The sequence below is a fragment of the Trematomus bernacchii genome, unplaced genomic scaffold (assembly GCF_902827165.1).
Source record: "Trematomus bernacchii unplaced genomic scaffold, fTreBer1.1, whole genome shotgun sequence".
Classification (NCBI taxonomy): Eukaryota; Metazoa; Chordata; class Actinopteri; order Perciformes; family Nototheniidae; genus Trematomus; species Trematomus bernacchii.
The window spans coordinates 8,157,037-8,183,440 of NW_022987342.1; the positions used below are offsets into that span (position 1 = coordinate 8,157,037).

General features: G+C 40.3%; 3 protein-coding genes across 3 annotated transcripts in view; all 3 read left to right on the forward strand.

Annotated features, from left to right (window-relative positions):
* The first annotated feature begins 2,322 nt into the window (after positions 1–2,322).
* On the forward strand, positions 2,323–17,876 carry rasal3 (RAS protein activator like 3). The gene is made up of 19 exons (XM_034130486.1): positions 2,323–3,158; positions 6,030–6,157; positions 6,298–6,376; positions 8,133–8,200; positions 8,310–8,392; positions 9,011–9,140; positions 9,679–9,777; positions 9,859–10,527; positions 10,628–10,772; positions 10,859–11,003; positions 11,541–11,777; positions 11,869–12,070; positions 12,894–12,985; positions 13,440–13,553; positions 13,878–14,064; positions 14,655–14,765; positions 15,894–16,084; positions 16,755–16,839; positions 17,535–17,876. The coding sequence occupies exons 1-19, from the start codon at positions 2,555–2,557 to the stop codon at positions 17,646–17,648; spliced, it is 3,483 nt and encodes a 1,160-aa protein (XP_033986377.1). The 5' UTR covers positions 2,323–2,554; the 3' UTR covers positions 17,649–17,876.
* Positions 17,877–19,308: 1,432 nt separating this feature from the next.
* Positions 19,309–22,591, forward strand: LOC117482379 (THO complex subunit 4-like). The gene is made up of 6 exons (XM_034130496.1): positions 19,309–19,641; positions 20,391–20,549; positions 20,632–20,779; positions 20,866–20,932; positions 21,710–21,944; positions 22,051–22,591. The coding sequence occupies exons 1-6, from the start codon at positions 19,435–19,437 to the stop codon at positions 22,063–22,065; spliced, it is 831 nt and encodes a 276-aa protein (XP_033986387.1). The 5' UTR covers positions 19,309–19,434; the 3' UTR covers positions 22,066–22,591.
* A 1,393-nt stretch (positions 22,592–23,984) lies between these two features.
* LOC117482388 (rho GDP-dissociation inhibitor 1-like) overlaps positions 23,985–26,404 on the forward strand; it is a 14,971-nt gene continuing 12,551 nt past the window's right edge. Inside the window, exon 1 of the mRNA XM_034130507.1 lies at positions 23,985–24,149. The gene's annotated coding sequence lies outside the window, so the exon portion shown is untranslated. The remainder of the gene's footprint in view (positions 24,150–26,404) is intronic.

Sequence of the window (26,404 nt, forward strand, 5' to 3'; positions counted from 1 at the left end):
TCAAAAGAAGCAAAGTTCCCATAAGATGTCTTCCTGCATTGAAGGGAATCATTGAACAAAATAGCAACTCCACCTCCTTTCTTATGCATTCTTTCCTGACTCATAAAACTGAAGTTGGGAGGAGTTGATTCGATAAGAAATGCTGCACTGATATTTTGTTCAATCCAAGTTTCCGTTAAAAACATAACATCCAGATTGTGCTCAGTGATAAAATCATTGATTAAAAACGTTTTTCCTGCCAAAGACCTGACATTTAATAAAGCTAGTTTAAGTTTGTTAAATACACTATCAGTCAGATTTTGTGACAAGCTGTGGCTGACATGGAATCACTGCTAAATTTCATAAACTCACACAAACGTTTGAGCGCTTCCTGTTTCTAAGCTGATTCACCGCACCCAGGGCTGTCCCTCCCTACAGGCCGATCATGCAGACTGTTTGGGGCCTCACCTTGCGGAGGGGGCCTCATCTTGCGGAGGGAGCCTCAACTGAGCCGAAAATGCGGCGCACCTATGCGCTTATGCGGCGCAATTAGTGTGGCGCGGCGCGGTTTCGTCGCTGCGAGGCTCCACTAGCACCCCCCCGTCGATGACGACGACGGCGACGCTCGCGAAACAGAGGGCCTCATCATATAACTTTGCGTGGGGCCTCATGTTGGCCAGGGACGGCTCTGTTATTACCTATCAACACAGATATCGGCAAAGCTATACTGGCAGGCAGGGCCCCGGCTTGTCCTGGAAAGAGTTGAGAGTGCCATATGCCCTTGAGCCTGGACCCAGCACATATCAGTAAGTGTTTGTTGCGTTTCGTACATACACATTCTTATCAGGCTTCGGTGACCGCAGATGCTGTCTTGAAGGGGGGGAGGTGGTTGACGTAGGCACGGTGATGAAGACGGGGGAGATGGTGCGCGTCTCTGCTTCGGTGATTGTGGTGGGCGTCGTTGAGGGGCGGGGGTAAAGGACATGCTGCCAACCCCTGCTGTCATTGATCTCCAGGAAGGACTTGGTGCCAACCCTCTGTATCTCCTTCATGTGGTCGAACTCCAGGAGGGTGTGCGAGGGTGAAAGGGTGAACGGAGAGTAGAGAGAGTTGGGGGGTGAAGGATTAATAATATTATTATTATTACTGTTATTTTCTATCATTGCTCTACTACAGTCAATGCACTTTCAAATAAAATGTCATAAATAATATCAATACCAAAACATAGCCACCAGAGGGCCTCCATAAAACAAGACACAATGTAACTCACAGTGACTTCCAAAAACGGATTCTTCACAAATAAAATAAAATAAATAGTATTTTTGCATTTATGAATGTATTTTTGCATTAAGCAGTTTGTACACAAATATTGAGCCAAATGTTGGCATAAAGAGGCCGGTTTAAATCAAGCAGTAAGCACTTGTACCTTTACATTTGAAAATGTAAATATTGTCACAATATGAAGAGTGCTGCAGTCTATCAATATCTTGCTGTCCACTTGTATTTCACCATCAGGCAACATGGCATTGATGGTGACACAGAAGCATCCTGCAGGTGTGTGAGAGCAGAGAGCAGAGAGCAAGCAGCAGGAAGTGGTTTTCACAGTCTGACAAATGGAGCAAACAGGAAGCACAGCCTCGCCTCAACAGGAAACTGATCTTAACAGTCAACAGTCCACACACCCACAGGTATCTGATTACAAGTGCACTTTTACTCTATTACCTATGGACTTCCATATTGATCTGGGAATCAATACAAGTCACAGACGATATTTGTTTTCTATCACAACAAATCCCCGCCAAAAATTGATTAGATATGAGAAATCTTATCCAGGGTTATGTATGCAATTCAAATTACTTCACGTATATTTCTGAACACAGAAATTATGTATTTGAAGTGTAGTGAAAGTATTGATTTGTTGATTTGTTAACTTTTTTAATCAGTAAGTATCTTGGGAAAATTAGGGGAGTAAGGTTTAGAAATGAAATTGCATCCTCCATCATTTATATGAACTCAGGATGTACAACCACATTTCTCATACTCATAGTGCGACTAAATGACTGAAAAATGACAGACAAGCTCCTTCATGGTGAAGAACTACCTCCATCAAATCGCACTTTAAGAAACATCTCTGAGTTTTGAGTCTTTACCAAGAAAATACTGACATCTGTTAGAAGACATGAGAGTTTAATTAGGAAGCTAACCTTAGACATAAAAGCAGAACAGGAAGTGAGGAAGTAGGGAAGTATTGGGTGAAAGCATAAAGCACATAAATAAATTGTGATATTCCTGTTAAAAAGTGAACTTCTCGGTTGCATGTTATGAGGAAGCAGGCGTGTGAGATGAGCTGGGCGCTGTAGCAAAGCACCCGGAGCAGCGAGGCGCATGTTGTCTCCGCATTTTGCAAGACAGGAAACGAGAGAAGCAGAGAGACAGAACCAGTGAAGGCACTTTGTCATCCTTAGCTCTCACAACATAGCAGTCAATCAGAGAGGAAACAGGCGAGGTCTCCTATGAAGGGATTTTAATTTTGATTGATGCATCCTTGAGAGAAAAGACAGAAATTGAATGTGAAATGGGCACCGAGGAGAAAGATCTAGAGCCTGCAGCTCAACAACCACCGAAGGAACAGGGGTCACCGGGGAAGGAAAAGGATTCTCCTGTGGAGGGACAGACCCCTGAGACCCCCGACCCCCTGAACACGTACAAGTGGCACACCGGCTCGAAGGGAGCGCTGGATGAAGTGAAAGAAGATGGAGAAGGAGCAGCAGCTTCTGCCACATCCACACTAGACAGGATTCAGAAGGCCTCCACCAACAAATGGAGCAAGATGCAAAACTGGCGCAAGGCCCTGAGCGAAGACCCCGGAGACAAGCACGGGGGGAAAGGTGGAGAGGGGGCCAAGCCGGAGAAAGGCCCCAGGAAGAACCCCTTCAGAAGAGCTCTGTCTGAGCCCCCGGGGTCCCTGTTCGCTGCCCTGTCCCCCTCCTCCACTTCTAGCCCCCAACCTCATGCAGCTTCAGCATCTGCTGCAGCAGAGAGCTCAGGGGTCACCTCCCCGGACCCCGCACAGAGAGCAGGCGGGGGGGCCCTCCTGAAAAAGTACCTGAGGACTGTGTCCCAGAAGCTGAAGAGGCCCAGGCTGCAGAGTCGGAACAGCACCCCGTCACTACTGCAAGGTAACACCACCTAACCTGCAAACTTTATATAACAGTGTAATGTTTGAGATCAATCGAAAGGAGAAATATACTTAAAGTACCAAAAGTAAAAGTACTCATTCTGCTGGTTGGCCCATCAAAATAATATATATGATATGTTTTATAATGATTGATCATGAAAGTGTTCTCAAAGCTGGTAAAGGTGCAGCTAGTTTGAATGACTTTGTATACTGCAGGGTAGCTTGTGAATTGACTCCAGGTGGAACTAAAGTCTGATTTAAGACTTGATTATATTTCACATCATTCATCCACATCTGTAAAGTAACTAAAGCTATGTAATCACTGTAGTGGAGTCAAAGTACACGATTTACCTCTGAATTGTAGTGGGGTAGAACTACAAAGTAGCAAAACATTTAAATACTCTTGTAAAGTACTAGTACCTCAACACTTTATTTAAGTACAGTGCTTTAGTAAGTGTGCTTTGTTACTTTACACCACTGTTAATACATACATCAAATTATAGTCAAATGTAAATACACATTTTGGATTCATGCAGCAAAATGGTTACCCCATGCGGTTAAAGCATGATTTCCTTTCACTAGGTTGTATCATTCAGTCACATACTAATAGTGGGTGCTGTGCGTGTGACTGTTTTCCCAACGAGACATGATTCATAGCCAACTGTGAACAGTGTTTCAGCCTGTAAGAGATGCAAGAGAACAACACGACACACCCTTCAAAAAGCTGACAAACTTTAAAAAGACAACCCTAAAGAGGAACTTAGGTAATCTTTTAGTTAAAAAACTATATTAGTTTAATAACCCTGGGATTAAATTATATGAAACTATCCATATAAAAGCTAGAGATCAATGGAAAAACTACTTTGGGTTCTTCATTTTAAAAGCTTTCACGCAAAAGAGCTGATCTCAGAAAAAATATAAAACCTATGATTGATTCAGATTGATTCGTTTGTACAGTCTATGTGATACAAGGGTATCTTAAACCACATACACCAGCAGCTCAATTAAACATCATAGCGTTTATTTAGTAAACACAGTTTTCCAGTAAGTTGACTGTCATAAGGCTTGATGACATATACAGATATAAAGGAGGGTCTGCGTCAATGCGTTGTTACCTCAAAAAGCTACTTACTGTCTAAAGGTTTATAGACATATGACCAATCACATGTTCAAATCAGAGTTCTGTGTAAGTGTGAAGCAAGAATGGAGGAGATCAGCAATATTCAGATTCAGAATACTTTCTTGTAAATGTGTCTTTGGCACTGGCTATTAAAATAACCGTAAATCACCGTACAATTCATACACACAAAAACAGGGAAAATGCATCTTACAGTCTTAATAAAAATGCTAAGTGGTTTGTTCTTCCACTGGCTTGGGTCCATTAAATATCAGTTGTATTAAAAATAGATAATTTACTATATATACATTAAAATAAGGTGATGGTATTTGTGTCAAATTCTCCTTTAGGCCTGGAAAGGGGGCTTAAGTTTCAAGTCAATTTTAAACAGAGAAATCAAGAGTCTGGTTGACGCAGATCATCTTTATAATGTATGCTTTATTTAGGATCTCAATTTGTCATAACAAAAGTAACAACTATTCTTCATACGGTCCACATAACAGACAGAGAAAGCCATTCAAACATCAGAATCTATGGCCATTTTCTTTCCCACTGAAACAGACTTTAGCAGAACCCAGACTTTCTAAATGACTGCTGTCAGTTTCCAAAAAAGGTCAAAACTGCTGAGAAAAGGCCCAGAACTTACAAACCGCTCTCACAGGAAACATCCGCTCTGCGGAGGAGGAAATCAAAGCGTTTAGAAAAGATGCATAATTGAACAATTTGCACTGTATGGCACTGAGGTGTGAGGCTCCATGTACAGTCTATGGTGGCTCCTTGTTTTAAAAACGGTGGAGAAATCTAATTCAAAACCTACAGACAAAGTAAATGAATGGTTGAATAAGGTCAATATACCTTTTATTTAGTACCAATACATTAGTTATCCAAACCTACAGCTATATTTGAGGAAGTTACCCTACCTGCTGTCTATCACAGAAGTAAAAAGTAATGTTGACCTTCCCTTTAGTGACATCAGGAATCTCAACTCACGTTGGGATAATTTCAGAAAATTAGACCTTGTCAAAGTTTACCAAAAAAACTAGGAAATACACAACACACAGCTATAGGTTTAACTGTAAAATAAATTGTAATCCTTATTAAAATATTGATTATTGATATCATCTCTAAGCGGTTGACCAATCACAACTCAGCCGGCCAGCTAACCAATCAGAGCAGACTGGGCTCTGGTTTCACAGAAGGTGAAAAGAGGTGCTGCAGCACAGGCAGCATGAGAAAAATACATGTCACAGTAGAGACACTACACACAAATATGAACCTAATAACGAGCATAACAGGGCCCCTTTAATCTATAGGCTACTAAGTAAAACATCATGCAAGTTAAGCGCATTATAAAAGAGAACATTTCAACCTAAAATGCCATTAAAATATATGTTGAAGGGCATATTCATCAAAACAAAACAAAAACGCCAGAGGAACCACAGGATGTGTGCAGCTCTCTCATCCTGGTGTGTCATGAAAAGAGAGCGATAGCATCAGTTACCCCAGCAACTTCACTAATGGGAGTGACCAAGTTCTGTGCGAGATAAGTACCACCATGCCATAATTGAGCCAGCGTGTGCCAGCAATTAAGTCCCTGTGAAGTCCTGATTTGATTTAACTATAGTTGGTTTTCCAAAGTGTGAGGAAGTATATTGTCATTTATTTACCAGAATGGGATTATTGGGTGCGGGTAAACCACATGCAACTGTGTCAAATCTATAGTGAGGAATATCAATGTGTCTGTTGGTGTGCCAGGTGTGGGTGGGGTTGGACCCGCTGAACTCCTAAGACAACAATGGGCCCCGCACCAGGAGGTGCCCTTATGGGACATTAGCAGCTGTATTCTTGAAGATGGACAAATTATCATATCTCCAGAGGAAGAGGTACCAACACACATACACACACATGATTCACCAAAACTCACTCAACCTGTAGAAAACATGAACATTTTTGACTAAAAGAGAGGGGAAAGCACTAAACATCCGCTGACAAATACGTGTTTGTGTTTGTGTGTCTTTCTTAGCCAACGATGTGGACCCGAAACCGTATCAGCAGCTTCCTGTCGGCACACAGCATGCAGAACCTCGCAGATATGGAAACAGGTTAATACATTTACATATTTAAAGCTACTACAAGGTATTCTTATTTTCGGTGTTGATTTTGGCGGCGCCTTTGGAGAAAGACTGCAACTCCCATGAGCACCCCTGCCTTGTGTCCCAAGAATCTTGTTCTGGCAGGACAGGGTCTTTTTTTTGGAAGTGAAGGAAAGACTTGGGTATTTAGTAGGTTTACTCACTTCATTGGCCTGGCCTCTAAATTTCATACAAATGAAGGTCAATTGTGTACCCAAATGTAGCTAACGTTAGCAAAATTCATAAAAGGTTACCCAAAATGTTAGCTTGCCTTGCTTAAGCCACCAACTTAAATGAATATATTGATTTGTATCCCATGTTGATCATACCTCAGTGACAGCCTTCACCACAAAATATATGACATAACATTTTTATTTTTTAAAGAATAATGTCCACTGGCTTCATTACTATGCTAACGTTGAGTACTACTACTCACTTGGAGACTTAACTTGTGTAAATGTAGACAAAGGAAAAACCTTTGGTCTATACATGTATTGATATTAATCATATATGAGGGGCGAAGTCCATAGGGACTTGGCTTAGCAACTGGAAGGTCACCAGTTCAAGTCCCAGCAAGACCAAGTGCTACCGAGGTATCCCTGAGCAAGGCACCGTTCCCTACACTGCTCCCCGGGCGCCGTACATAATGGCAGCCCACTGCTCCTAACACTAGGATGGGTCAAATGCAACCATTTCATTACATAGTACTTGTACTGTGTAATGACAATAAAAGTGCACATCATTACATTCAAACGGTTTCATAATCAAGAAATAAACTCCTTTAAGCAAATTAAACAACAAAATCATGCATTTTAAAATGTAACAATAAGCCAAGCATAGGGAATTTGGATGACCAGCGTTACAGCTACTGACATCACAGCAACACTGAGTATGATGCTGCAGTCACAGAGGAAATAGCTGAATGTTTATGCGTGCGAGTGACTGACAAAATAACTTCCTCTAAGTTTTTTGGGGAAGATAACATCTCACTGGGTTGTTCTAGCAGTCCAATGGGCAGAGTCAGCTTCCATTCTACTCTGGCTCCTTGCTAAGAAGAAGCTGCACGGTGGAAGAGACTGATACTGTATTGTTTTTGGCTAGTTGGCTTAGTGTCACCATCAATATATGTTAATGAAGAAAGGAGGGAAATGTTAAAGGGACAGGGACCGAAGTAACAAGACTGTGGCACACCTCTGGACTAAATGATGGGATTTAGACGCTGGATTGTTTGTGGTGGGGCTTTGGGTAAGAAAAATGAAAATCTTTCTTACAGAACTCTGCATTGTTAACTTCTTAATTCACATCGTTGACTTTAAAGATATTCTAATCTTATAAGAGAAGGGTTGCAAAATTCAGGGTAAAATCATGGCAGTATTTGTTTTTCTTATTTCATCCTCTCTACTGCTTTAAATGGGTTTCAATAATAAGAATGTATAGCCAACTAGTTAATTTCACTAAGATTGCTGCAGGTCCAGCTGAATACCACATCCTGTATGGCTTAATCTGAATGTATTTGCTAAGCTTTGAGTAATGTTTTGAGAGTTTACTCAGTTGACGACACAGGATTTTGAGAAAAGAGTTTGAACCCAAAGAGTGCCAGTATTGATCTTTATCTTCAATTTGGAATTGTATGCATAAGTGTATGATTGGCTTTTTTTCAAACTATAACATGTTACCAGGAATAAATAAAAACAATATGTACAAATGATCTCTTTCCAATACTCAGAATGTAGCCCTGACCACGTGGGGTCACCGGGCGGCCCACGACCCAAGAACCAAGATGGCGGTGTCAGGGTGAGTATTGTACACAGAGGAGATACCAATCTTTCTACTACGTATGCATATCCTGTTGACGTTAAACATAATTGTTGTGATACATCATGCTTGCCTTATCTGCCCTCAGGCGTTGATCAAGCGACGTCTTGAGAACAGGGCCAAGAGGAATAGCACCACCCAACTGAACCCCATAGGTCTAAAAGGAAGCAGGTAATATGCACTGTAATGATTGTGAAAGCAAACAAAGTGAAGTGCTTAGACGTTCAAACGTTTTTTTATGTCGTGTTGGCTCTGTGCTACCAAACTTTATATTTGACATGAATAAAAGGTTAAAGTGCATAATTTTGTTGACTTTGATTTGTTTTTTAAATCAATGTTGGGTTAACAGTGAAGTAACGGTTGCCTATTCATTGTGCTCTTGTACTGTCCAAAACCTGACAGGGAAAAAACAAGTCACACTATCCTATCTGTGAGGCTAAGCTTCATGCTAACGTCAGCAAGCTCACAATGTTTAGAAGATATCATGTTTACCATGTCAGTATGCTACATCCTCTGGGGACCATGAATGTCTTCACAAAATGTAATGGCTATCAATGAGATCTCTACTAGGCCTTTTTTTTTTATAGAAGAGAGACAAGATTCTAATCTATCATGACATACTGTATATCAAATAATATATATTCATGTAACCTTAGTACCAGCATTTTGTGAAAGTTGTAGATAGAGCTAGAGTCCAATGGATATTGAAAGGTAAAAGAACATTTATTACCCTTGACAAGTCATGGAATTTGACTCCATTCTGACTGACTTTTTGTACTTTTTTCTAAGGCACTATGGTTCTCGGGAGTCTGTGTCAATTCCAGTCAGCGCATTGGGGAGTCTAGATCTGAGTGCAGACACCAACACTGTCATCAGGCCGGTCCACAGCTCCATTTTGGGGGAGAAGTACTGCTTTGAGGTACCTTCACTTCTGCATTGTGTCTATACTGCTTAAGTATCCTAGGGAGCATCATAGAGTGCCTCCAGTGTGTCGATAAAATAAACGTTCTATCCAAGTAAGGCTAACATAGTCTTGTTGGCTTTTATGTTGTGGAGGGTGGGGTTAGATGAGCCAGTGGGTAAGTTCCCCCACCCCCTGTATCTAGGCAACTCTTCACATTTGTTGCCATGTGACCATAAATTCAGGAAGCACCCATCACTTCTATTTGGCTTTGATGGAGAGAAGCACATGGCGAACTTGTGAAAGTCAATTGGTCAATTTACTCCCAGATGGCTCAATGTACCCCTTGAATGGGGCAAGTCAAGCCACAGACCACTTTTTTGGAAGTAATATTTGCATGATTATGTGATAGATGCATTATTTTAATGTTGATTGACAGAAGACATCCTAAAGTAAAGGTCGTTGTTTTCATTTGACTTCTATCTTGTTTTTCCTTGCCTAGAGGACAACATAAGTAAAAATTGGCTCATCTTTCTCCACTCTCCCCTACTTATAGGTGATAAACTCTGAGAACACCCACTGCTTTGGCTGCTGCTCAGCTGCCCAACGTGATCGTTGGATTGAAGACTTGAGAAGGGTTGCCCAGCCAAACAAGGTAAGAAGTTAGCCTTTGGTTCAGAAAATGTGTCATGCTAAATCATAATCCTAAAAAAATACCCTGCATCATTGTTCACAGGATAACATCGAGCGCACAGAGAACTCCTTGTGTCTTTGGATAAATGAAGCTAAGGATCTGCCTCCCAAACGGAGTTATTACTGTGAGTTGCACCTAGACGGTACCCTGTTTGCCCGGACCAGCAGCCGGATTGTTGATAAACCGTCTCACCGCTCCAACGTGGCAGGGGACAACTCTTCTGGGTTTTCAGGAGGCATCGGGGCAAGTGCAGCTGGAGGGTGTCAGTTATTTTGGGGGGAATTCTTTGAGCTAGACAACCTGCCATGTGTCTCCCAAATCACCCTGCACCTCTTCAGAGAAGAAGACCCCAAGAAAAAGCGCCACTCCCGAGATGAATCCAGCCTGCACCCACTGGGCAGTGTGGCCATACCTTTACCTGAGATCCGAGGGAGGACCTATCAGGAGAAGTGGTATCCCATTACTCCATACAAGTCCTCTGGCACAGCTGGGACCAAAGAACAGCTGGGGCCACAGGCTTCACTCCGCATCAAGGCCCGTTTTCAGAACTTGCAAGTGCAGCCCATGGAGAAATACAAAGAGTTTGCTGAGTATGTGACGGTGGATTATGTTGAGATGTGCAGAAACCTGGAACCTCTGCTGAATGTGAAGGAGAAGGAAGAGCTGGCAGGGGCTCTGGTCCATGTACTGCAGAGCATTGGCAAAGCTAAGGTAGAGTCTCAAAGAAAATGCATATGACAAATGAACTCATAACCCAATAAAGAAAATACAACAAAAAGGTTTAATCATACATGTAATTGTTATGCTTCAGGAGTTCCTCCTTGATCTGGGCAGTGCGGAGGTGGAGCGTCTTGGAGAGAGGGAGGCATTGATCTTCAGAGAGAACACATTGGCCACTAAAGCCATAGATGAATATATGAAGCTGGTTGGACAGAAGTACCTGATCGTCACACTAGGTGGGGTAGCTCAGTGGCTTCTCCTAATTGGTATTGGTAGGTGTTTCGTTTTTTTCCTGAACTCTGTGCTATATCTTTCCCTGCAGGGGACTTCATCAACCGTCTTCACACCTCCGTGGAGAACTGTGAAGTTGACCCTCGTAAATGCTCTGCCTCTGAATTGCCAAACAACCAGAAGCACTTGATGGAAGCCTGTGAGGAGGTGGTGCAGAAGATTGTGGAGACCCATGGGTAAAATAACAGAACTCATCATAGAAAAAGACACAACATATCCAATGTAGCGGCTAAATAAAGAAATAAAGCAGAAATATAACTCAAAATAAAACTGACACCAGTAAGCAAATCTTACGCAGGAAAACTTTTCAATGTTCAGGGAAGAATATCCTTTCGTCTGTTTTATTTTGTAGTATTTCAATAATACAATACATAAAGCACAATGGTTTCCCCTGTGGCATTTCCTATGTTTTTCTCTGGTAAAAAAACATAAACTCAATCTGGTGCGCCAATCCCACCACCACCTGTGTCCAATATATACATAATCATCATGGTGCCCAACTAACCCGGTGCCCAAAACCTCCTTCAAAATAAAAGCATAAATAATGACGATAAATAATGATTAAATTAATATTATCAAATAACAGCTAGGAAATAAATGTTTAATTGCTAAATAACATAATTCACTGTATAGCTCCAACATCAAATATTGAATGTTTAGGTTCTGATGAAAAATGTAATTAAAAAAACTGATGCTTGATTTCTTTCTTGCAGACCCTTTCCTGAAGAGTTAAACAAGATCTTCTCCAGCTGGGTTGAGCTGTGTGAAGACCAGGGCAGACCAGAGATTGGCCAGCGTCTCATCTCTGCTTCCCTCTTCCTCCGATTCTTATGTCCTGCTATCCTGAGTCCTTCTCTGTTCGGGCTGACACAGGCTTATCCAGAGACAAACATTCTGCGTACCCTCACCTTGACAGCCAAAGTCATCCAAAATCTGGCCAACTTCACCCTGTGAGTGGCAATACAAATATAACGAGGATAAAGAATCTTCTTGGTTTACCTAAAGGGGCTTCAGTGTCTGAAATATGTATTTATGGTTTAGGTTTGGAGAGAAGGAGGAGTACATGCTCTTCATGAATGAATTCCTGCAGCAGCACTGGGATGGAATGAGGGGTTTTCTACAAACAGTGTCAAATATAGAAACAGAAATCCCAATGTCTTCCTTCGATGGCTACGTGGATCTGCCTCTGCGCTTGGCTGTGCTTCATGGCCTTCTGGTGGACATCATCTACAAGAGACACCAGGTAGGACAGAAAACTAATGCATCCAATTGTATTAGTTTTTAATGTTAGTGTAAATGTCAAAGTATTTCACTTCTGTGTGTACATGATCTGTAAGCTTGGTTTTGATAGAACCACAAGTCCTTTCATTATATGATTTTGTTTTCAAGAGTACATTCTGAGACTCACAGACAAATTAATTACATTAATATAACAGGATGGAAGTCACAAATTACCTGTTTTAAAGCCTTATTTACTAACATATCATGGTTTAGAGCAGAGCAGGGTGGACCCAAATGCAGACGGACTAATGTTCAACAGAAAATACCTTTAATCGGTAGCACAGGACAAGGAAAGGCAAATCAAAAGTAACAACACCCTACATAACACTGAGCACTTCCACAAAAGAAAACAAGGATCTGACTAAAACTAAGAGAAAACCAGATCTTATACATGCAAGACTAATCACAAGGAGACAGCTGGGGAGGGCAGGAAAACACAAGGGCAGCAGGTGAGCAGAATCAGGTATTCAAACAGAGACAGGAACACAAATACATAACACAGGGGGGGGAAGACTTTTCAAAAATAAAACAGGAAACTTGTGTGACAAAGCGTGACACATGATAGTAAGAATGGGATCTATATCCAACACCTTTTGGATATGGGGCTGGTTTTTAACATTTTGCAATGATTTACTTTCAATCAGTCAGACTAGCTCCAGATTGACTACATCCTGATTGATGTTTGCATACAACTTGCTTTAACATCATTTTTCTTTTCCATATATCAAGAAACTGAACACAGGTTTAGAGTTTATTGGACCTAACAAAGCTTCTTTCTCCCTTAGGACAAAGTTGAAGAGCTGCACCCTCTGCCTTCCATTTTGAACCAGATAACAGAGTCACTGGGTCCAGATGCACATCGGATCATAATAAACGGGTATGTATAAGGCCTATAACCACTATTTTACGTTAAGATATAGAACATTATTTACATGAAATCTGGATATACCAAATAACTGCGTGCAGTATACTATTGCAAAGTACTTAGAATAATAAAATAGAATATGTGGGAGGCGTGTGGCGCAGTGGTTAGAGCCTTGGTGTTGGGATCAGTGGGGTCACAGGTTCAAACCCCACTGCAGTCAGCATGTCGTTGTGTCCCTGGGCAAGACACTTCACCCCAAATTGCTCCTGTGGGGATTGTCCACAGTATTGAGTATGTAAGTCGCTTTGGATAAAAGCGTCTAACAAGTAACATGTAATGTAATGTGCAGTATTGTTATGGGAAGTGGTGTTCATGCTCTTTATATTATATTTACAGCAATATTAGACATGCTTTGTGATATTGGGTTATAATAATAATGTTAATCAGGCATGCTTTTGTCTTGCAGCGAAATGGGACAAGTCAAACCAGTGTATGTTCCTCCTAAAGACTTGGGCAAGTTCAGCCCTCACCAGTCCTCCCTCCAGCAGCTTCCTGTGGACTCCAAAGGCCCACGAGACGGGTATGTGTGTTCCTCGGCTCAGCCAATGTTTATTTTTAGATGTCGATAACCATGTAATGCTTGACGACACTGCTGCTGTGACAAAATAATTTCCCAGGGTTAGGTTAAGTAAAGTATCTATCTATCTATCTATCTATCTATCTATCTATCTATCTATCTATCTATCTATCTATCTATCTATCTATCTATCTATCTATCTATTACTCCATTTGAGATGCATACATACAAAACGTTTTAAGTGCAGATATGGATAATTAAACTGCTTAAATTATTTGCAGATTTGCCAAATGTCATCATTAGTCAATTAATGTATGAATTCAATAGGGAGGGAAGGACTCGGAGGAGCATGAGAGAGAGGAAGCCGGTGACCAGAACCCAGAGTGCTCCACACAGACGGCCTGGTCAGGGCAAACACACCCTGAAGAGGCAGACGAGCTCTGAAGATCTGCCCACCGCTGACAATGAACCGGACACGGAGACCAACCAACTGTTCATCTCATCCCCAAAAACTGTGAGTGCAAAGAGGGACTGGGAGACTAGCTCGGCTGAATTGGTCAGCAGGCAGATTATCCCATTTCAGAATAATATATATGATATGTTTTATAATGATTGATCATTAAAGTGTTCTCAAAGCTGGTAAAGGTGCAGCTAGTTGTAATGACTTTGTATACTGCAGGGTAGCTTGTGGATTTACTCCAGGTGGAACTAAAGTCTGATCTGATTATATTTCACATCATTATTCTAAATCTGTAAAGTAACTAGAAGTATTAAATACATGTCATGGAGTAAAAGTACACCATTTACCTCTGAATTGTAATGGGATGGAAGAACAAAGTTGCAAGAAAATATGATATTCAAGTAAAGTACAAGTCTCTCAAAATGTTACTTAATTACAGTACTTGAGTAAATGTAGTTATTTTACACAACTGACAGCAGGTCATATGCTCATACCACTGCTATAAATACTGCAATAAATACGTGAAATGTTGCATTTACAATTAACAGTAATGCCCTTTATTTTAACATATGTGTTAACACCAAGATTGTTCTTTAATGTTTCATTAGAAGAACTTGAGTGCACTATCTTTCCTCTTTTTTCAGAGTGACAGTATCAAACGCACCCCTGCACCAGTTCCATGGATCAAAGTCATGCAGAGCAGGGAGTCCAGTGAGATGAAGACTGAGACTGAGCACTTCAACTTGCTGGATAGGGTATGTCAAAGTTGGACATGGTCTGTTCTTGTTTTCCGAAAATTACTTTTAAGACGTAATTAAACAAGAGCTATTTAAGTGTTCGTAATGAGTATAACCCAGAAAAAAAGTATCCGCAGATTTGGAGACGTCTCTTTCCCAATTAGTCTATTTGCCAACAGTGTGAACCCTGAAATGTTGATTACCCCAACGTTTTATGTTAGAAATGGATGGTAAGGGTACCCAGCACATAGAAACTGCCGGATACTAACTAGCATATGGGCAATTTGCACAATTAGCATTAGCATTTTTAAGTTTTGACTCCCTTAACACTTAATCGACCCAAAATTCATCAAAATCAGCCCACTCGTAGTACAAATATGGCCACTTTCTGGTTAAAACTGCCATGTCAGAAATGTATTCAGCAACCTGACTAACCCCAAAAAGTTGTAACCACCATTTGGCCACTACAAAGATGTGCCTCAACACCCAACTCACATGGTGGGGGCTTGGAATCAGTGCGATGCTGACTTCTGAGTTGGCCAACAAAAAGGACAGAAGCCTAATGGCCTTTTCCGTTTACCTCAGAAGATCAAACACCTGAATGGGCCGGCTTTAAGTTACAAGTGGAACATCTGTTGGTCGTCTTAGCGGAATTATCAATAACAGTTCAATAGAAACATGATATTCAATTGGCAATTGTTTGTCTAACAAACACAGATGGACATGTCCACAGATAAAATTGGATAGTGCTGTGTATATACCCAATTTAATGATACACGAATAAGACAGAACTTTCAAAACAATATATATTACTACAGCACTCTTGGTTGATTGGATTCTGAGGTTGGTGTTTTTGAGATTCTTCTTTCAAAGTTTGTATTCGGACTTCACAGGTCGAATTCCTGATTTTGTGGTACCAACAAGAACGCGCATTACAAATATTTACAGCCCAGTTTATTCATATGTTATCTTTGTCATGGTTTTTTTTCTTATTTATTTGGGTATGTAGTGTTCAGATTCTTTTCAAAATGTAAAAGTGGGCCTTAGTTACAAAAGATAGATAACCCCTGTTCTAAAGGATAAGCGTAAAGGTGTAGCTAATTAAATGAAATGTAATCAAATGTCAAACTGTTATTCACACACCAGCACGCTCAGGAGCTCTCAGAGCTTCGTCTGGGGATAGAGCAGGTGACAGAGAGCGAGCTGGACATGGCAAAGCGTTTGGAGGACTTCATCATCCAGAGCCAGGACCAGAATGCAATGATGCTGGCTGAGGTGACCGATCTTCGGAATCAGCTGGCGATGAGAGACGAGCAGCTGGCCAGCGCCGCCTTCAGGTACAAGAGCTAAACAGAAATGATGCATTCTAGTTCCATTTTAGAGCTAAAGATATTCAGCTTTTAAGACAATCCTAATACTGCCTGCACTAAGAGGTGGGAGTAGTACTCAGATTGTGTACTTAAGTAAAAGTAAAAGTACCAGAGTGTAGGAATACTCTGTTACAACTGTAATAAAAAATGTATAAGTAAAAGTACGAAAGTGTTATCAAAGCTGGTTGATTATATATATATATATATATATATATATATATATATATATATATATATATATATATATATATATATATATATATATATATCCAATTTTGCAAAGTAACTAAAGGTATTAAATGAATGTAGTGGAGTAAAATAACACCTTATACCTCTGAATTGTAGTGGGTAGAAGTGCAAAGTAGCAAAAACATGCTGTTGTGGTTAACTGACTCGAGCATGAGCATCTCTTATTTGTGTGTGTGTGTGTGTGTGTGTGTGTGTGTGTGTGTGTGTGTGTGTGTGTGTGTGTGTGTGTGTGTGTGTGTGTGTGTGTGTGTGTGTGTGTGTGTGTGTGTGTGTGTGTGTGTGTGTGTGTGTGTGTGTGTGTGTGTGTGTGTGTGTGTGTGTGTGTGTGTGTGTGTGTGTGTGTGTGTGTGTGTGTGTGTGTGTGTGTGTGTGTGTGTGTGTGTCACAGGCTGGGTGTGATTGAGGAGGAGAGGGAGGAAGATGAGAGGAAGCTGAGTGTTGCCATGGCTGCAGCCGAGCGAGTCAATATACTGGTAAGCATTGTGAAAGCACAAGTTTAAATAATAATGAACTTAATCTATTTAACCACATGTCAGTCCAACTGCACCAAACACTGCACCATCATTTAGTTTATTTCTATACTTTACTATGAGTAATTGTTTTTGCAGCTTTAAGGGGAAGTGTTGTGTAGCTTATTTTTTTGCGTCAGATCTTTTGTTTTTGGTACAACCTACTGACTTTTTGCAGATATAGAAAATACATGTGCAAGTAAGGTAGGTCAAATCAAGCAAGACTAGTGTTCTGTTACATATAGTTACTGATTTAGTTAGTACTGCTAAAGCATTGAGGAGGATTTGAGGCAAAGCACTACCCAACCTACAACACCCAAACCTTCTGATTGTTAATGATATATATATATTAATGTCAAAATAAATAAATACATGTTATTGTCTATCAGACATTAAATTATTATTATTTACATTTTGTTTTTGGACAGATTGTGTGATGAAATCCTTATTTGCAGTCCTAAAATTGAAATTAAAATTAATTTTATGTCATTACATTTTTGCCTTGAACTGTGATGGAATAGATAAAAAAAGATAATCTTAATTTCGTTGCATCTTTTTTTCATGATACTAATGTGTTTACTATGAAGGTATTTTGGAGAAATCCCTTTATTGACAGTATGCAGTGCTTGAAGTGATGGCTGTTTTGTACGTGCTCACAGGAGGAGCAGTTTGCAGACATGCTGAAGGACCTCCACCAGCTCAGCGAGGCCAACAACAGCAGCGGGCAAAACAAAATACAGCATCCTGAAAAGCCATACATCAACAGCAACTGAAAAGATTTAGAGCTGCAGTGTCACATTTTGTGAGAGTGGCTGTCTGATGTCAGAGTTATGTTTTCTTGATGAGATGTAAATTGACTTCATGAACATATTTAGAATGACTGGGCAAACTCCGAATCAGGTGAAAATAAACCTGCTTCTTGGCTTTTACTGTATCCCACTTAAAGATGTTATGGACTTGTAAACCTTTCTGATAAATAAACGTATTCTCTCTGAACATACTGCAGTGTCAGTGCAACAGTGATGGAACACGACGAAGCATATCTAAAATATTCTCAAATCCAAGCTGCACAGTTTAGTTTGATGGCTTATGACCATCCATCTGTGTCTTGATAACAGGTTTTCAGTGTGATTTAGGTCATTCAAATGTCCCTTAGCAACAGTAAGATGACACGTGCACGACGAGGACGGTTGAATCCACAGGAAAAGCTGGAGTCATGCAAAGGTCTTTATCCACAACCAGGGTTAGGAGGGTTACTTAAAAACGTATTGTGTTACAATGACTAGTTACCTGATTAAAAATGTAATCAGTAACCTAATGTGAGTATCAAAATATAAAGGTAATGTAACCTGATTACTTTCTGTTAGTTTTGGATTACCTCAATATCAAATGCAATGCAAATAAACACAAGAGAAAATAAATATCAATATGGTGTTTTTTACTTAAGTTTATTATGACAAGAGAACAATGTGACCTTAGTAAAGAAGAAAACAATATATTTAGTATCAGAAATGATTGTATTGATAGGAAAACCTGCCTTTCATGAAGCATGTTCGGGCAGTAGCCTATACACCAGCAATGAAACACATGAGCACATACTACAGTTTAAAAAAGCTGAAATAAAATCTGAGCTGACAGAAAATGCTCCATTTAAGTTTAATTTACACACACACTATTTTATTCAAATAAAGGTTCACCTACTGAATCAGAATGAACCACGGTTCTCATTCAATATCACTATCTAGTAGGTAGATGAAGGTTTATACAGCATACTGTTTACTCTTACTTAAATACTTTGACATTTGGGACTGTTTAAGCCTTCTTGTCAGGGTGCAGATAGATCAACATCTGTGGATAATGTTCTGGTCACCAAAACAATATTCACAAAGTAATTAAAGGTGCATGTTTCAAGGTAATTGTCTAGTTTGAAGTGAATTAAATGAGAAAAAAGCCATGCATTGAAACTCTTACCTAAGTACATAGTATTACCATCTACATAAAACTGAAGTACAAGAAGTGAAAGTACTAATTTCAGAATCAATTATATAGGCTATATAACTGGATTATAATTATCGATACAGTTGGTGAAGGTATAGCTCATTTGAACTACTTTAATATACTGTCGGATATTTTAATCCATGAATCTATTTCTAATGATTTGTTAATTTGTATTTTGTATTAATGTGTGTCTTCAAAGTATTAACTAATGTTGTTAAATAAATGTAGTGGAGTTATAAGTATAAAATACATAAATTACAGATACTCGAGTTTAATATTTTTTTCTGTGGTGTGGAAAACGGCAATACCTGTTCAATCAATAAAAATGATTTCATTCGAAAATGTACAGCTGCTGTGAACGTTACTAGTTTTTAAATAAAGTTTTTTGGGGGGGAAAAATAAAAGAGGCGGGACTTCTGGTTTATCGTCACTTCTGCAGAGTATTTACGTCACATCCGCTAGTTTTAACACCGCGCCACCGGAGAAAGCAAGCACATAAACAACAGCGTCTCGTCAACGTAAGTTCTTTGTTCATCTCCAGCTAGAACCTTAAGCACCACGATGTCCGACAAGATGAGTATGTCCCTGGACGACATTATCAAGTTAAATAAGAAAGGCGGCGGCGGAGGCGGTGGCGGCGGCGCTGGAGGAAGATCATCCGGGCAGGGTGGAAGTTCTGGTCGGGCCGGTGGATCTTCAAGGCCGGCCAGGAGTCGACAGAATAACTTCAACCGTGATAGAAACAACAGAACAACACCGTACACCAGGGTAAGAGAGAGAAACCATTCACATGTGGACCGAAATTTTAAATGAAAGCAGCGTGGTAAGGCGTTTCAAAATGCGTACATCGTGGCTGCTTATCGGTCGTTGTTAGCATTACACTTAATGGACTTCCCCTTACTAGTGTGGCTAACTAGCTAACTTGGAAGTAGAAACTTAAATAACTTACCACGAATGACTTAAATTGTCTACATTAAATTATGCCAGGGTGTTCAATTACATTTTCAGAAATAATTACTAGGAATTAGGGCAGCGCCATTTAACCGTGTCCCCGTGGATATTTGTCCAACATGGCTGCTTTGTTTCCGAAGCTGTTCTTCGAGAGGCTATAATCTGAAATCTCAGTGAGGAGGAACTCTATTTCACTTCTCCCGCTAAAACGTTTTCCTCTACTAACTTGATGATTTTTGTTTTACCTAGAATTTAAAAGCTATTATTTTTTTTGGATAAACTATTTTGTGGATTAACTGGATGAAACCCCTAGCCTGGTTCTCCAGACGTGTAGGGAAGTCATTTAAAGGTATAGTGTTTAAGATTAATTGTAATCTATTGGCTGAACTGGTAAAATATAAAGGATTTAGTGTTTATTGCAATTAGCTGAAACAAATGGCCATTGAGAAAATATTTGTACACATTTTCCCTGCCAGTCATTTAAATGTATCCGTTTCAGACGTATCGTTGCTTGTTCCCATAACATTTGGATCCTAAACACAGTTTTCTTATGTTTCTCTCAACAGCCCAGAGAGTTGCCAGACAAATGGCAGCATGATATGTTTGAGGAGCATGCTGGTGGACGCAGAGGACAACAGAGCGCTGTGGCAGAAAGAAGTGTAGAATGTAACGGCAAGCTGCTGGTATCCAATCTGGACTTTGGTGTCTCTGACTCTGATGTCAAGGTAATTTACTGAATCCCATGAATCCACATTGTTAGCATCAATGTGTTGGGAACAGGACTGATGTTTCTACTCTGCTCCACAGGAATTGTTTGCAGAGTTTGGAGACTTACTGAAGGCGTCTGTACACTACGACCGCTCTGGGCGCAGTAAAGGAACGGCCGATGTTCACTTTGAAACTAACGCAGCAGCACTCAAAGCCATGAAGCACTATAACGGTGTCCCACTTGACGGTGAGGATTCCATTCTCAAGTTGAATTTAAGTATTGTGATCGGTTATTCAGAATGAATTAATAATGAAATGTAATCCTTTTGATAGGCCGTCCCATGAAAATCCAGCAGCTGACTTCTGACGTTGACACACAGAGCAGACCATCTGTACAAAGGTATGTCATATGTCTGCAGTTTGAGACCAGTAGTTGGGAAGTACCAGAAAAGATTCACGATATCCCAACATGTGTCTATCAGTGATTGGAGACTAATAAGATAAAGGGACATTTGGGGGCTGTAGGAGGTTCTTATCCCTAATCGGCCTATTGTCACAGAATATGGTGTTATGCATGTCCCTAGTTTGGAGATGCTGATGGGAGTACCAGCAGCTAAATCAATATCTTATACCCTAAAAAAAGTTAAAATGTGTGCTGCATTTATGATATTTTCACTGCTCTACTTTCTGTCAGCCAGCCCTTTCTGACAGGAAACTTTCTATTATCTTGCCAAAACAAACAGTCTCTCTTTTTTTTAATCAAAAAACATACATTTTATCTTGCATGGATTGCTCGACAGTTGCCTTGATAAGAAAATTAGTTTTAGCTGGTTACTTAAGGTCTGGTGGCTTTTTAAATTGAGCATACATAACTGTCCAAAAGGGTTGTCTAACTCTGGTGGAGTGATACAATACTCCAATTAATACTTTTAATGGTGGCTAAAATATGTGTGCCTGCTTCATCATACTACCCTAAAAACCGGTCACCCTTTCAGAATTAGAAAACCTGTATTTGTCCCACAGAGCGAGAAATGTACATTGTTACAGAAAGTAAAGAGCTAAAGACAGCTTAATATTAAGAAGCATGCATCAAATATGTGGAAGCATACTTTGCACAGTTATTTACAGTAGGTGACAGCAGCAGCCAGTAATGATAATAATTATGATCTCTTTGCAGTTCAAATGGAGGGTTTGACCGCAGCAGACTTGGACAGCCCAAGTTTGAAAGGAGTGAGAAGAGTGATAGGGGTGATCGCGGTGAAAGGAGAGAAAGAAGGCAAGGTGGTGGTGGCGGCGGTGGAGGTTACAGAGGAAGAGGAGGGCGGGGAGGAGGAGGCGGAGGAGGAAGAGAAAAAAGACCTCAACTTTCTGCAGAGGAGCTTGACGCCCAGTTGGATGCATACAATGCCAAGGTGTGTACTCGTGATGCATAAAATAACAGTTTTATATTTGTTCTCCCTGTACTGTAAAAATGTATGGATGATTTAATAATCACTGTTTTTTTTTTGTATGTTTCAGATGGACACCAGCTAAAGTTCGAAGCACTCGGAAAGGATGATGCGCCTGTGCCCCTTTTTTCTTTCTTTGTTAAATCTGGTTGATCAGATACGATGTATCGGACCTTATTACACTTTTCGTTGTGTTTTTAAGCCATTTTATTATATGGACCATGATATTTTGGTGGTTTTTAATATTTTTCAGTATTTTTGTAGCCATGTTTTCTGGAGCGGTTTTATGTTATGAATTTTTTTTTGTTCTAGGACACCAGCTCCTGTGCTCTTTTCCAAGTGTATGTTGACCTGAAACACAATGGATTATTTTTCTTGAATCACCGAATCTTGAATTGGTGGTCCCCAAGTCTGTTTAATGTTATGTGAAAAAGCTTCTGTGCTGAAGTTCTGTCATTTGGTACTGTATACTGGACACATGGACATATTTCATAGGGTTTTGTACATAAATAATTATATTGAATCATGTTTCTGGTGTTCATTTAGAAATGTCTCTTCCTGTGACAAATGCAGTTCCAACTTTTTTTTAAATTAAAAACAAAAAGAATGAACTCAATATTGTCATATTTGAACTATTCTCATATTTCTTAATATGTCAGTCAGGTTAGCTAAGACCCCGTTTACATGGAGACGATTCGTGTTGTATCTGCTACTTTTTTCTTTCGTATAGCCCATTCGTTCACACGAGGCCGTAACGGAACCGTGGAAACGGACCCCTCAAATGATAACGGGTCCCAAGGTGGATAGATCTGCAGACGGAACGCTCAGGGGGGCCAACCGGCTCCGTGTGCACGCCCTATATGATCATTTCCTGATAACGATGAAGCCATAGCCCCACCTCTGCTGCTCACTGCTGTAGCATGGTCAGTAGCTACTGCTACATCCTCAGATGTTAGTGCAAAATCTACAGCTCCTCTACCACAACCATCAGCCACAAGTGGACATGGAGAACTATATGAACTACATGTTGCTAAATCCACCGCGGAGCATAAACGGTCAGTTTCTTAAGCCGATACCGTGTGAACGGAAGACTTTGATATCGAATTTTGTTCGTTCTCCGTTTCGTTTCCGTGTAAACTCTTAAAGACTCTTCGTGTTTTAAACTCTTACACCATATTCTGTTTAAGTGCCATTGAAAGGTATACTTTTTGCTTAACATTTATGGGATGCTTTCTTTGTTAAACAAGAGCTGTACATATATTCTTTCTAAAATGTTATATTTCCTACCATAAACTATTGTTCAGTTTACCAGACCAAGGGACTGTAGCATAACGGCTAAATCGTTTTTGTTACTACTTTTAGAAGTCTCAGTCCCACTTTGGTTAATGAATACCTCGTTCAATTTTAGGAATCTTTTATCACAGATATTAATTGAAAATAGCCTAATAAGTTATTTAGATCAAGCTACCAGGAATTAAAAATAAACTAATACTAAAGTTTACACTATAAAATGTTTGTTAGCTACACCTTTTCATTTAATTCCATTAAAACAAGCTTTTAAAAGAAAAACTACAATAGCATATTATTTGGGTGTGAATGGTACCTTCACAGAAAGAAATTCTGAATATGACAGCTACACCATTTTTATCAATTGGCAAGATCCATTGTCAAAGTATCTTTAAGGATTGAAATTGTGATGTATACTAACGCCCAATCTTAAAATCGTGTGGAAGTTGGCCACATTGATAGGATTTGTCAACTGAAATATTGCATTTTGTCAAATGGACTAAAACATATGTAGATAAAGCATTCCATATACTGTGGTGACTCAGACTCTTGAAATAAAAACATCCATTAAATCTTAACAGTATTATTCAAAATATAAAAAATTACATTGATAAAATAATCGGATTGTTTTCTCTGTGGGACGGATAAAGGTTTTCTGATTTATTCTGAAATATATAACATCTTTTGGAGCGCGCCCTCGCACCTCACGTCATCTGCATGCGTGCAGCGTGCGCGGAGCCGCGGACCTATTCCCGGAAACGTGCTGCGGGTGCCCGAAACTCGGGGCGGCGCCGTTCCCTTGTTCGCCATACTTTCACAGGAGCGCAGAACAACGAAGGCACTTACTGCGAAGACACCTGAAATCGCCACTTAAATATTAAGGTAAGTGTCCTCGGTTTCAAAAGCAGCCTTTGACACATGTTCTAGAAGAATCATAAACGGCGCACGCTACTTAGGCCGTTTTGATGTCCCTCCTGCTCTCCGTCACTTGATAACTTGTCAGGCTAACAGTAGCCGCAGGATCCCGTGAGATTGGCTGGAAATGAACTGAAACAGTTAGCATCTGGTCTGCCTCTCCTGTCCCCACCCTGTGTGACAGGGCAGGCGCCATGAAAAGTTGAGCCCCATGGCTGAGTTGAAATCCATTTCATTTTTCTCGCTGGATAACTTTATTGCAGCTGCCCTGGCAAGCTGTCAAAGCCGGCATGTTAACCGGTTTATTGGAAACATGCCAGTCTACAGCAGTGGTAGCATTAGCTTTCTAGCATAGCCACAGTCTGTCATGTAAGGTGCCGTTTCCTCGTTACGGTAGCTGCGGTTAGCATCTTTACTTTCTTAACTGTTAACGTTACCTATTTGTTGTCGCTATTTAAATACAGTAGCTTTGGAAAAAAGAACATACTGGTGTTATCATGGTTACTGTTTTTACGGGTTTTATTCAGTCACATTTCTAGAAGGTGTGATACGTGACATAGAACACAATAGAGCAAGAGCATATTTCTTTTGTTGACACCTTTTGTTTAAAATGATGTTTTACATGACAGCCAGGCATCCTTCTCATCAGGCCAGCAGGGGCAGAGAGAGACTGGAGGTTTGTGCTGTTGCCCTGCAGTTTGTTTGATACTAAAATAGATTTTCTTGGAAGAAGCCCAGGCCAGACAGAAGAGGTAAACTTCCTAGAGTCGATCAGACTGCAGCCTGCTGTGCATTTCCTCTGTATGTAATGTGATGTTACTGGTATTGTGACTGCAGCAAACTGTTTCTGTTCCCCTGGGTGGGTGGGGTGGGCTTGTCACATTTGGATTGAAGTACAAATCTTGAAACTGCAAATTGTAGGTGTTTTACGACATCACGTTTGATATATATTCATAATTATTGTTTTTTCGAATGATGGAAACAAAGCACACATGTTCAAGCTGAATAGGCCAATTAGGGACACTCTTCCTTCTCAATGGTCAAAAATAAATAAAATGTATTAATCATTTTTCATCAATGCAGCAATGTAGACCACGCCTTTTAGAAAAAAAGAGTCCTCGTTAGAGAAGGGAGAGGATCTTTTTGATTTCTCACCTGAGTGAAACAGAGTCGAATGCTAGAACTTACATAATGCCTTCACTGTGAAGCTCCCACCCCCCCCCCCCCCCCACCCCCCCCCCCCCCCCCCCCCCCCTCCCCCTCCAGCACCTGTCCTGTCATTACAAACAGCCTCGATCCAAATGTCTGCCTCCTTCTGATATCACATGTTGTTATGCAAAACAGTGGAGTGCATTGTGAGATCACAAGAATATTTAATAAAAAAAGAGTCCGGCCTCCTTCTCTGCTGCAGTGTTCTGTTTTATGACCCATCCTCTACACGGTTATTTCCATAAAAAAAGTCACATTCCAATGATCCAGAGGTACCAGTGCTGGAGGAAATATATGAAACCAGTTATGGCTAATTTTGAGCTCTTCAAGTTGTTATTGGTTCCTTCATGTTCAACTATTTGAATGTGTAGTGTTGGAATAGTAAGGAAGCCCTAAGGGCATTTTGAGCAGTTCTGGGCCCTGCTCAGGCACGTTCTGTGACAGCAGACTGAAGATCCTCAGTTTGTTCCTGAACTGCACGCAGACATTCCTCTGACTGCTGCAGCTCGGGCTGGTCAGAGAAGAAGTATGTTGCAGAAGGAGGAGTCTGTATAGTCATTATATTCTCTTACACATGTTGATAGGATTGTTGTTTTATACTTCACAGCTGTTTTGGCTTTATTATTTCAATAATGCACATTTGATTTGCAATGTACAATTGGTTGTTTAGGCCTACTGTCTTGACCCTAAACTTTCTCAGTCCCTTCCATTAAGGCTGCACAATTAATCAAAATGTATCCACAGCGCAATATGGACTAGTGCAATATTAAAATCACAGGAGGACCAATATTTGTTAAAGACTAAATATGTGTTAAAATACAATTTTGAATTAAATAAGTTCACCTACTTAAAGAGGCCCTATTATGCTTTTGGGGCTTTTCCCTTTCCTGTAGTGCCTTAAATACGTTTTTTTGATCATGGTGACATCACTAAATAACACTCAGGCTTCTATTGGATAGCGCTTCCTTCAACACATTGTATGTGATATGCTAAGGGTCGGGACATCTCTAAGA

Bases quoted from the DNA above. Each gene is read 5' to 3' on its own strand.
- LOC117482379 (XM_034130496.1), top strand. From the start codon at position 19,435: ATGTCCGACAAGATGAGTATGTCCCTGGACGACATTATCAAGTTAAAT. The intron at 19,642-20,390 runs GTAAGAGAGAGA...TTCTCTCAACAG, and splicing joins GAACAACACCGTACACCAGG to CCCAGAGAGTTGCCAGACAA. The intron at 20,550-20,631 runs GTAATTTACTGA...TCTGCTCCACAG, and splicing joins TCTCTGACTCTGATGTCAAG to GAATTGTTTGCAGAGTTTGG.
- rasal3 (XM_034130486.1), top strand. From the start codon at position 2,555: ATGGGCACCGAGGAGAAAGATCTAGAGCCTGCAGCTCAACAACCACCG. The intron at 8,393-9,010 runs GTAATATGCACT...CTTTTTTCTAAG, and splicing joins ATAGGTCTAAAAGGAAGCAG to GCACTATGGTTCTCGGGAGT. The intron at 13,554-13,877 runs GTATGTGTGTTC...TGAATTCAATAG, and splicing joins TCCAAAGGCCCACGAGACGG to GGAGGGAAGGACTCGGAGGA.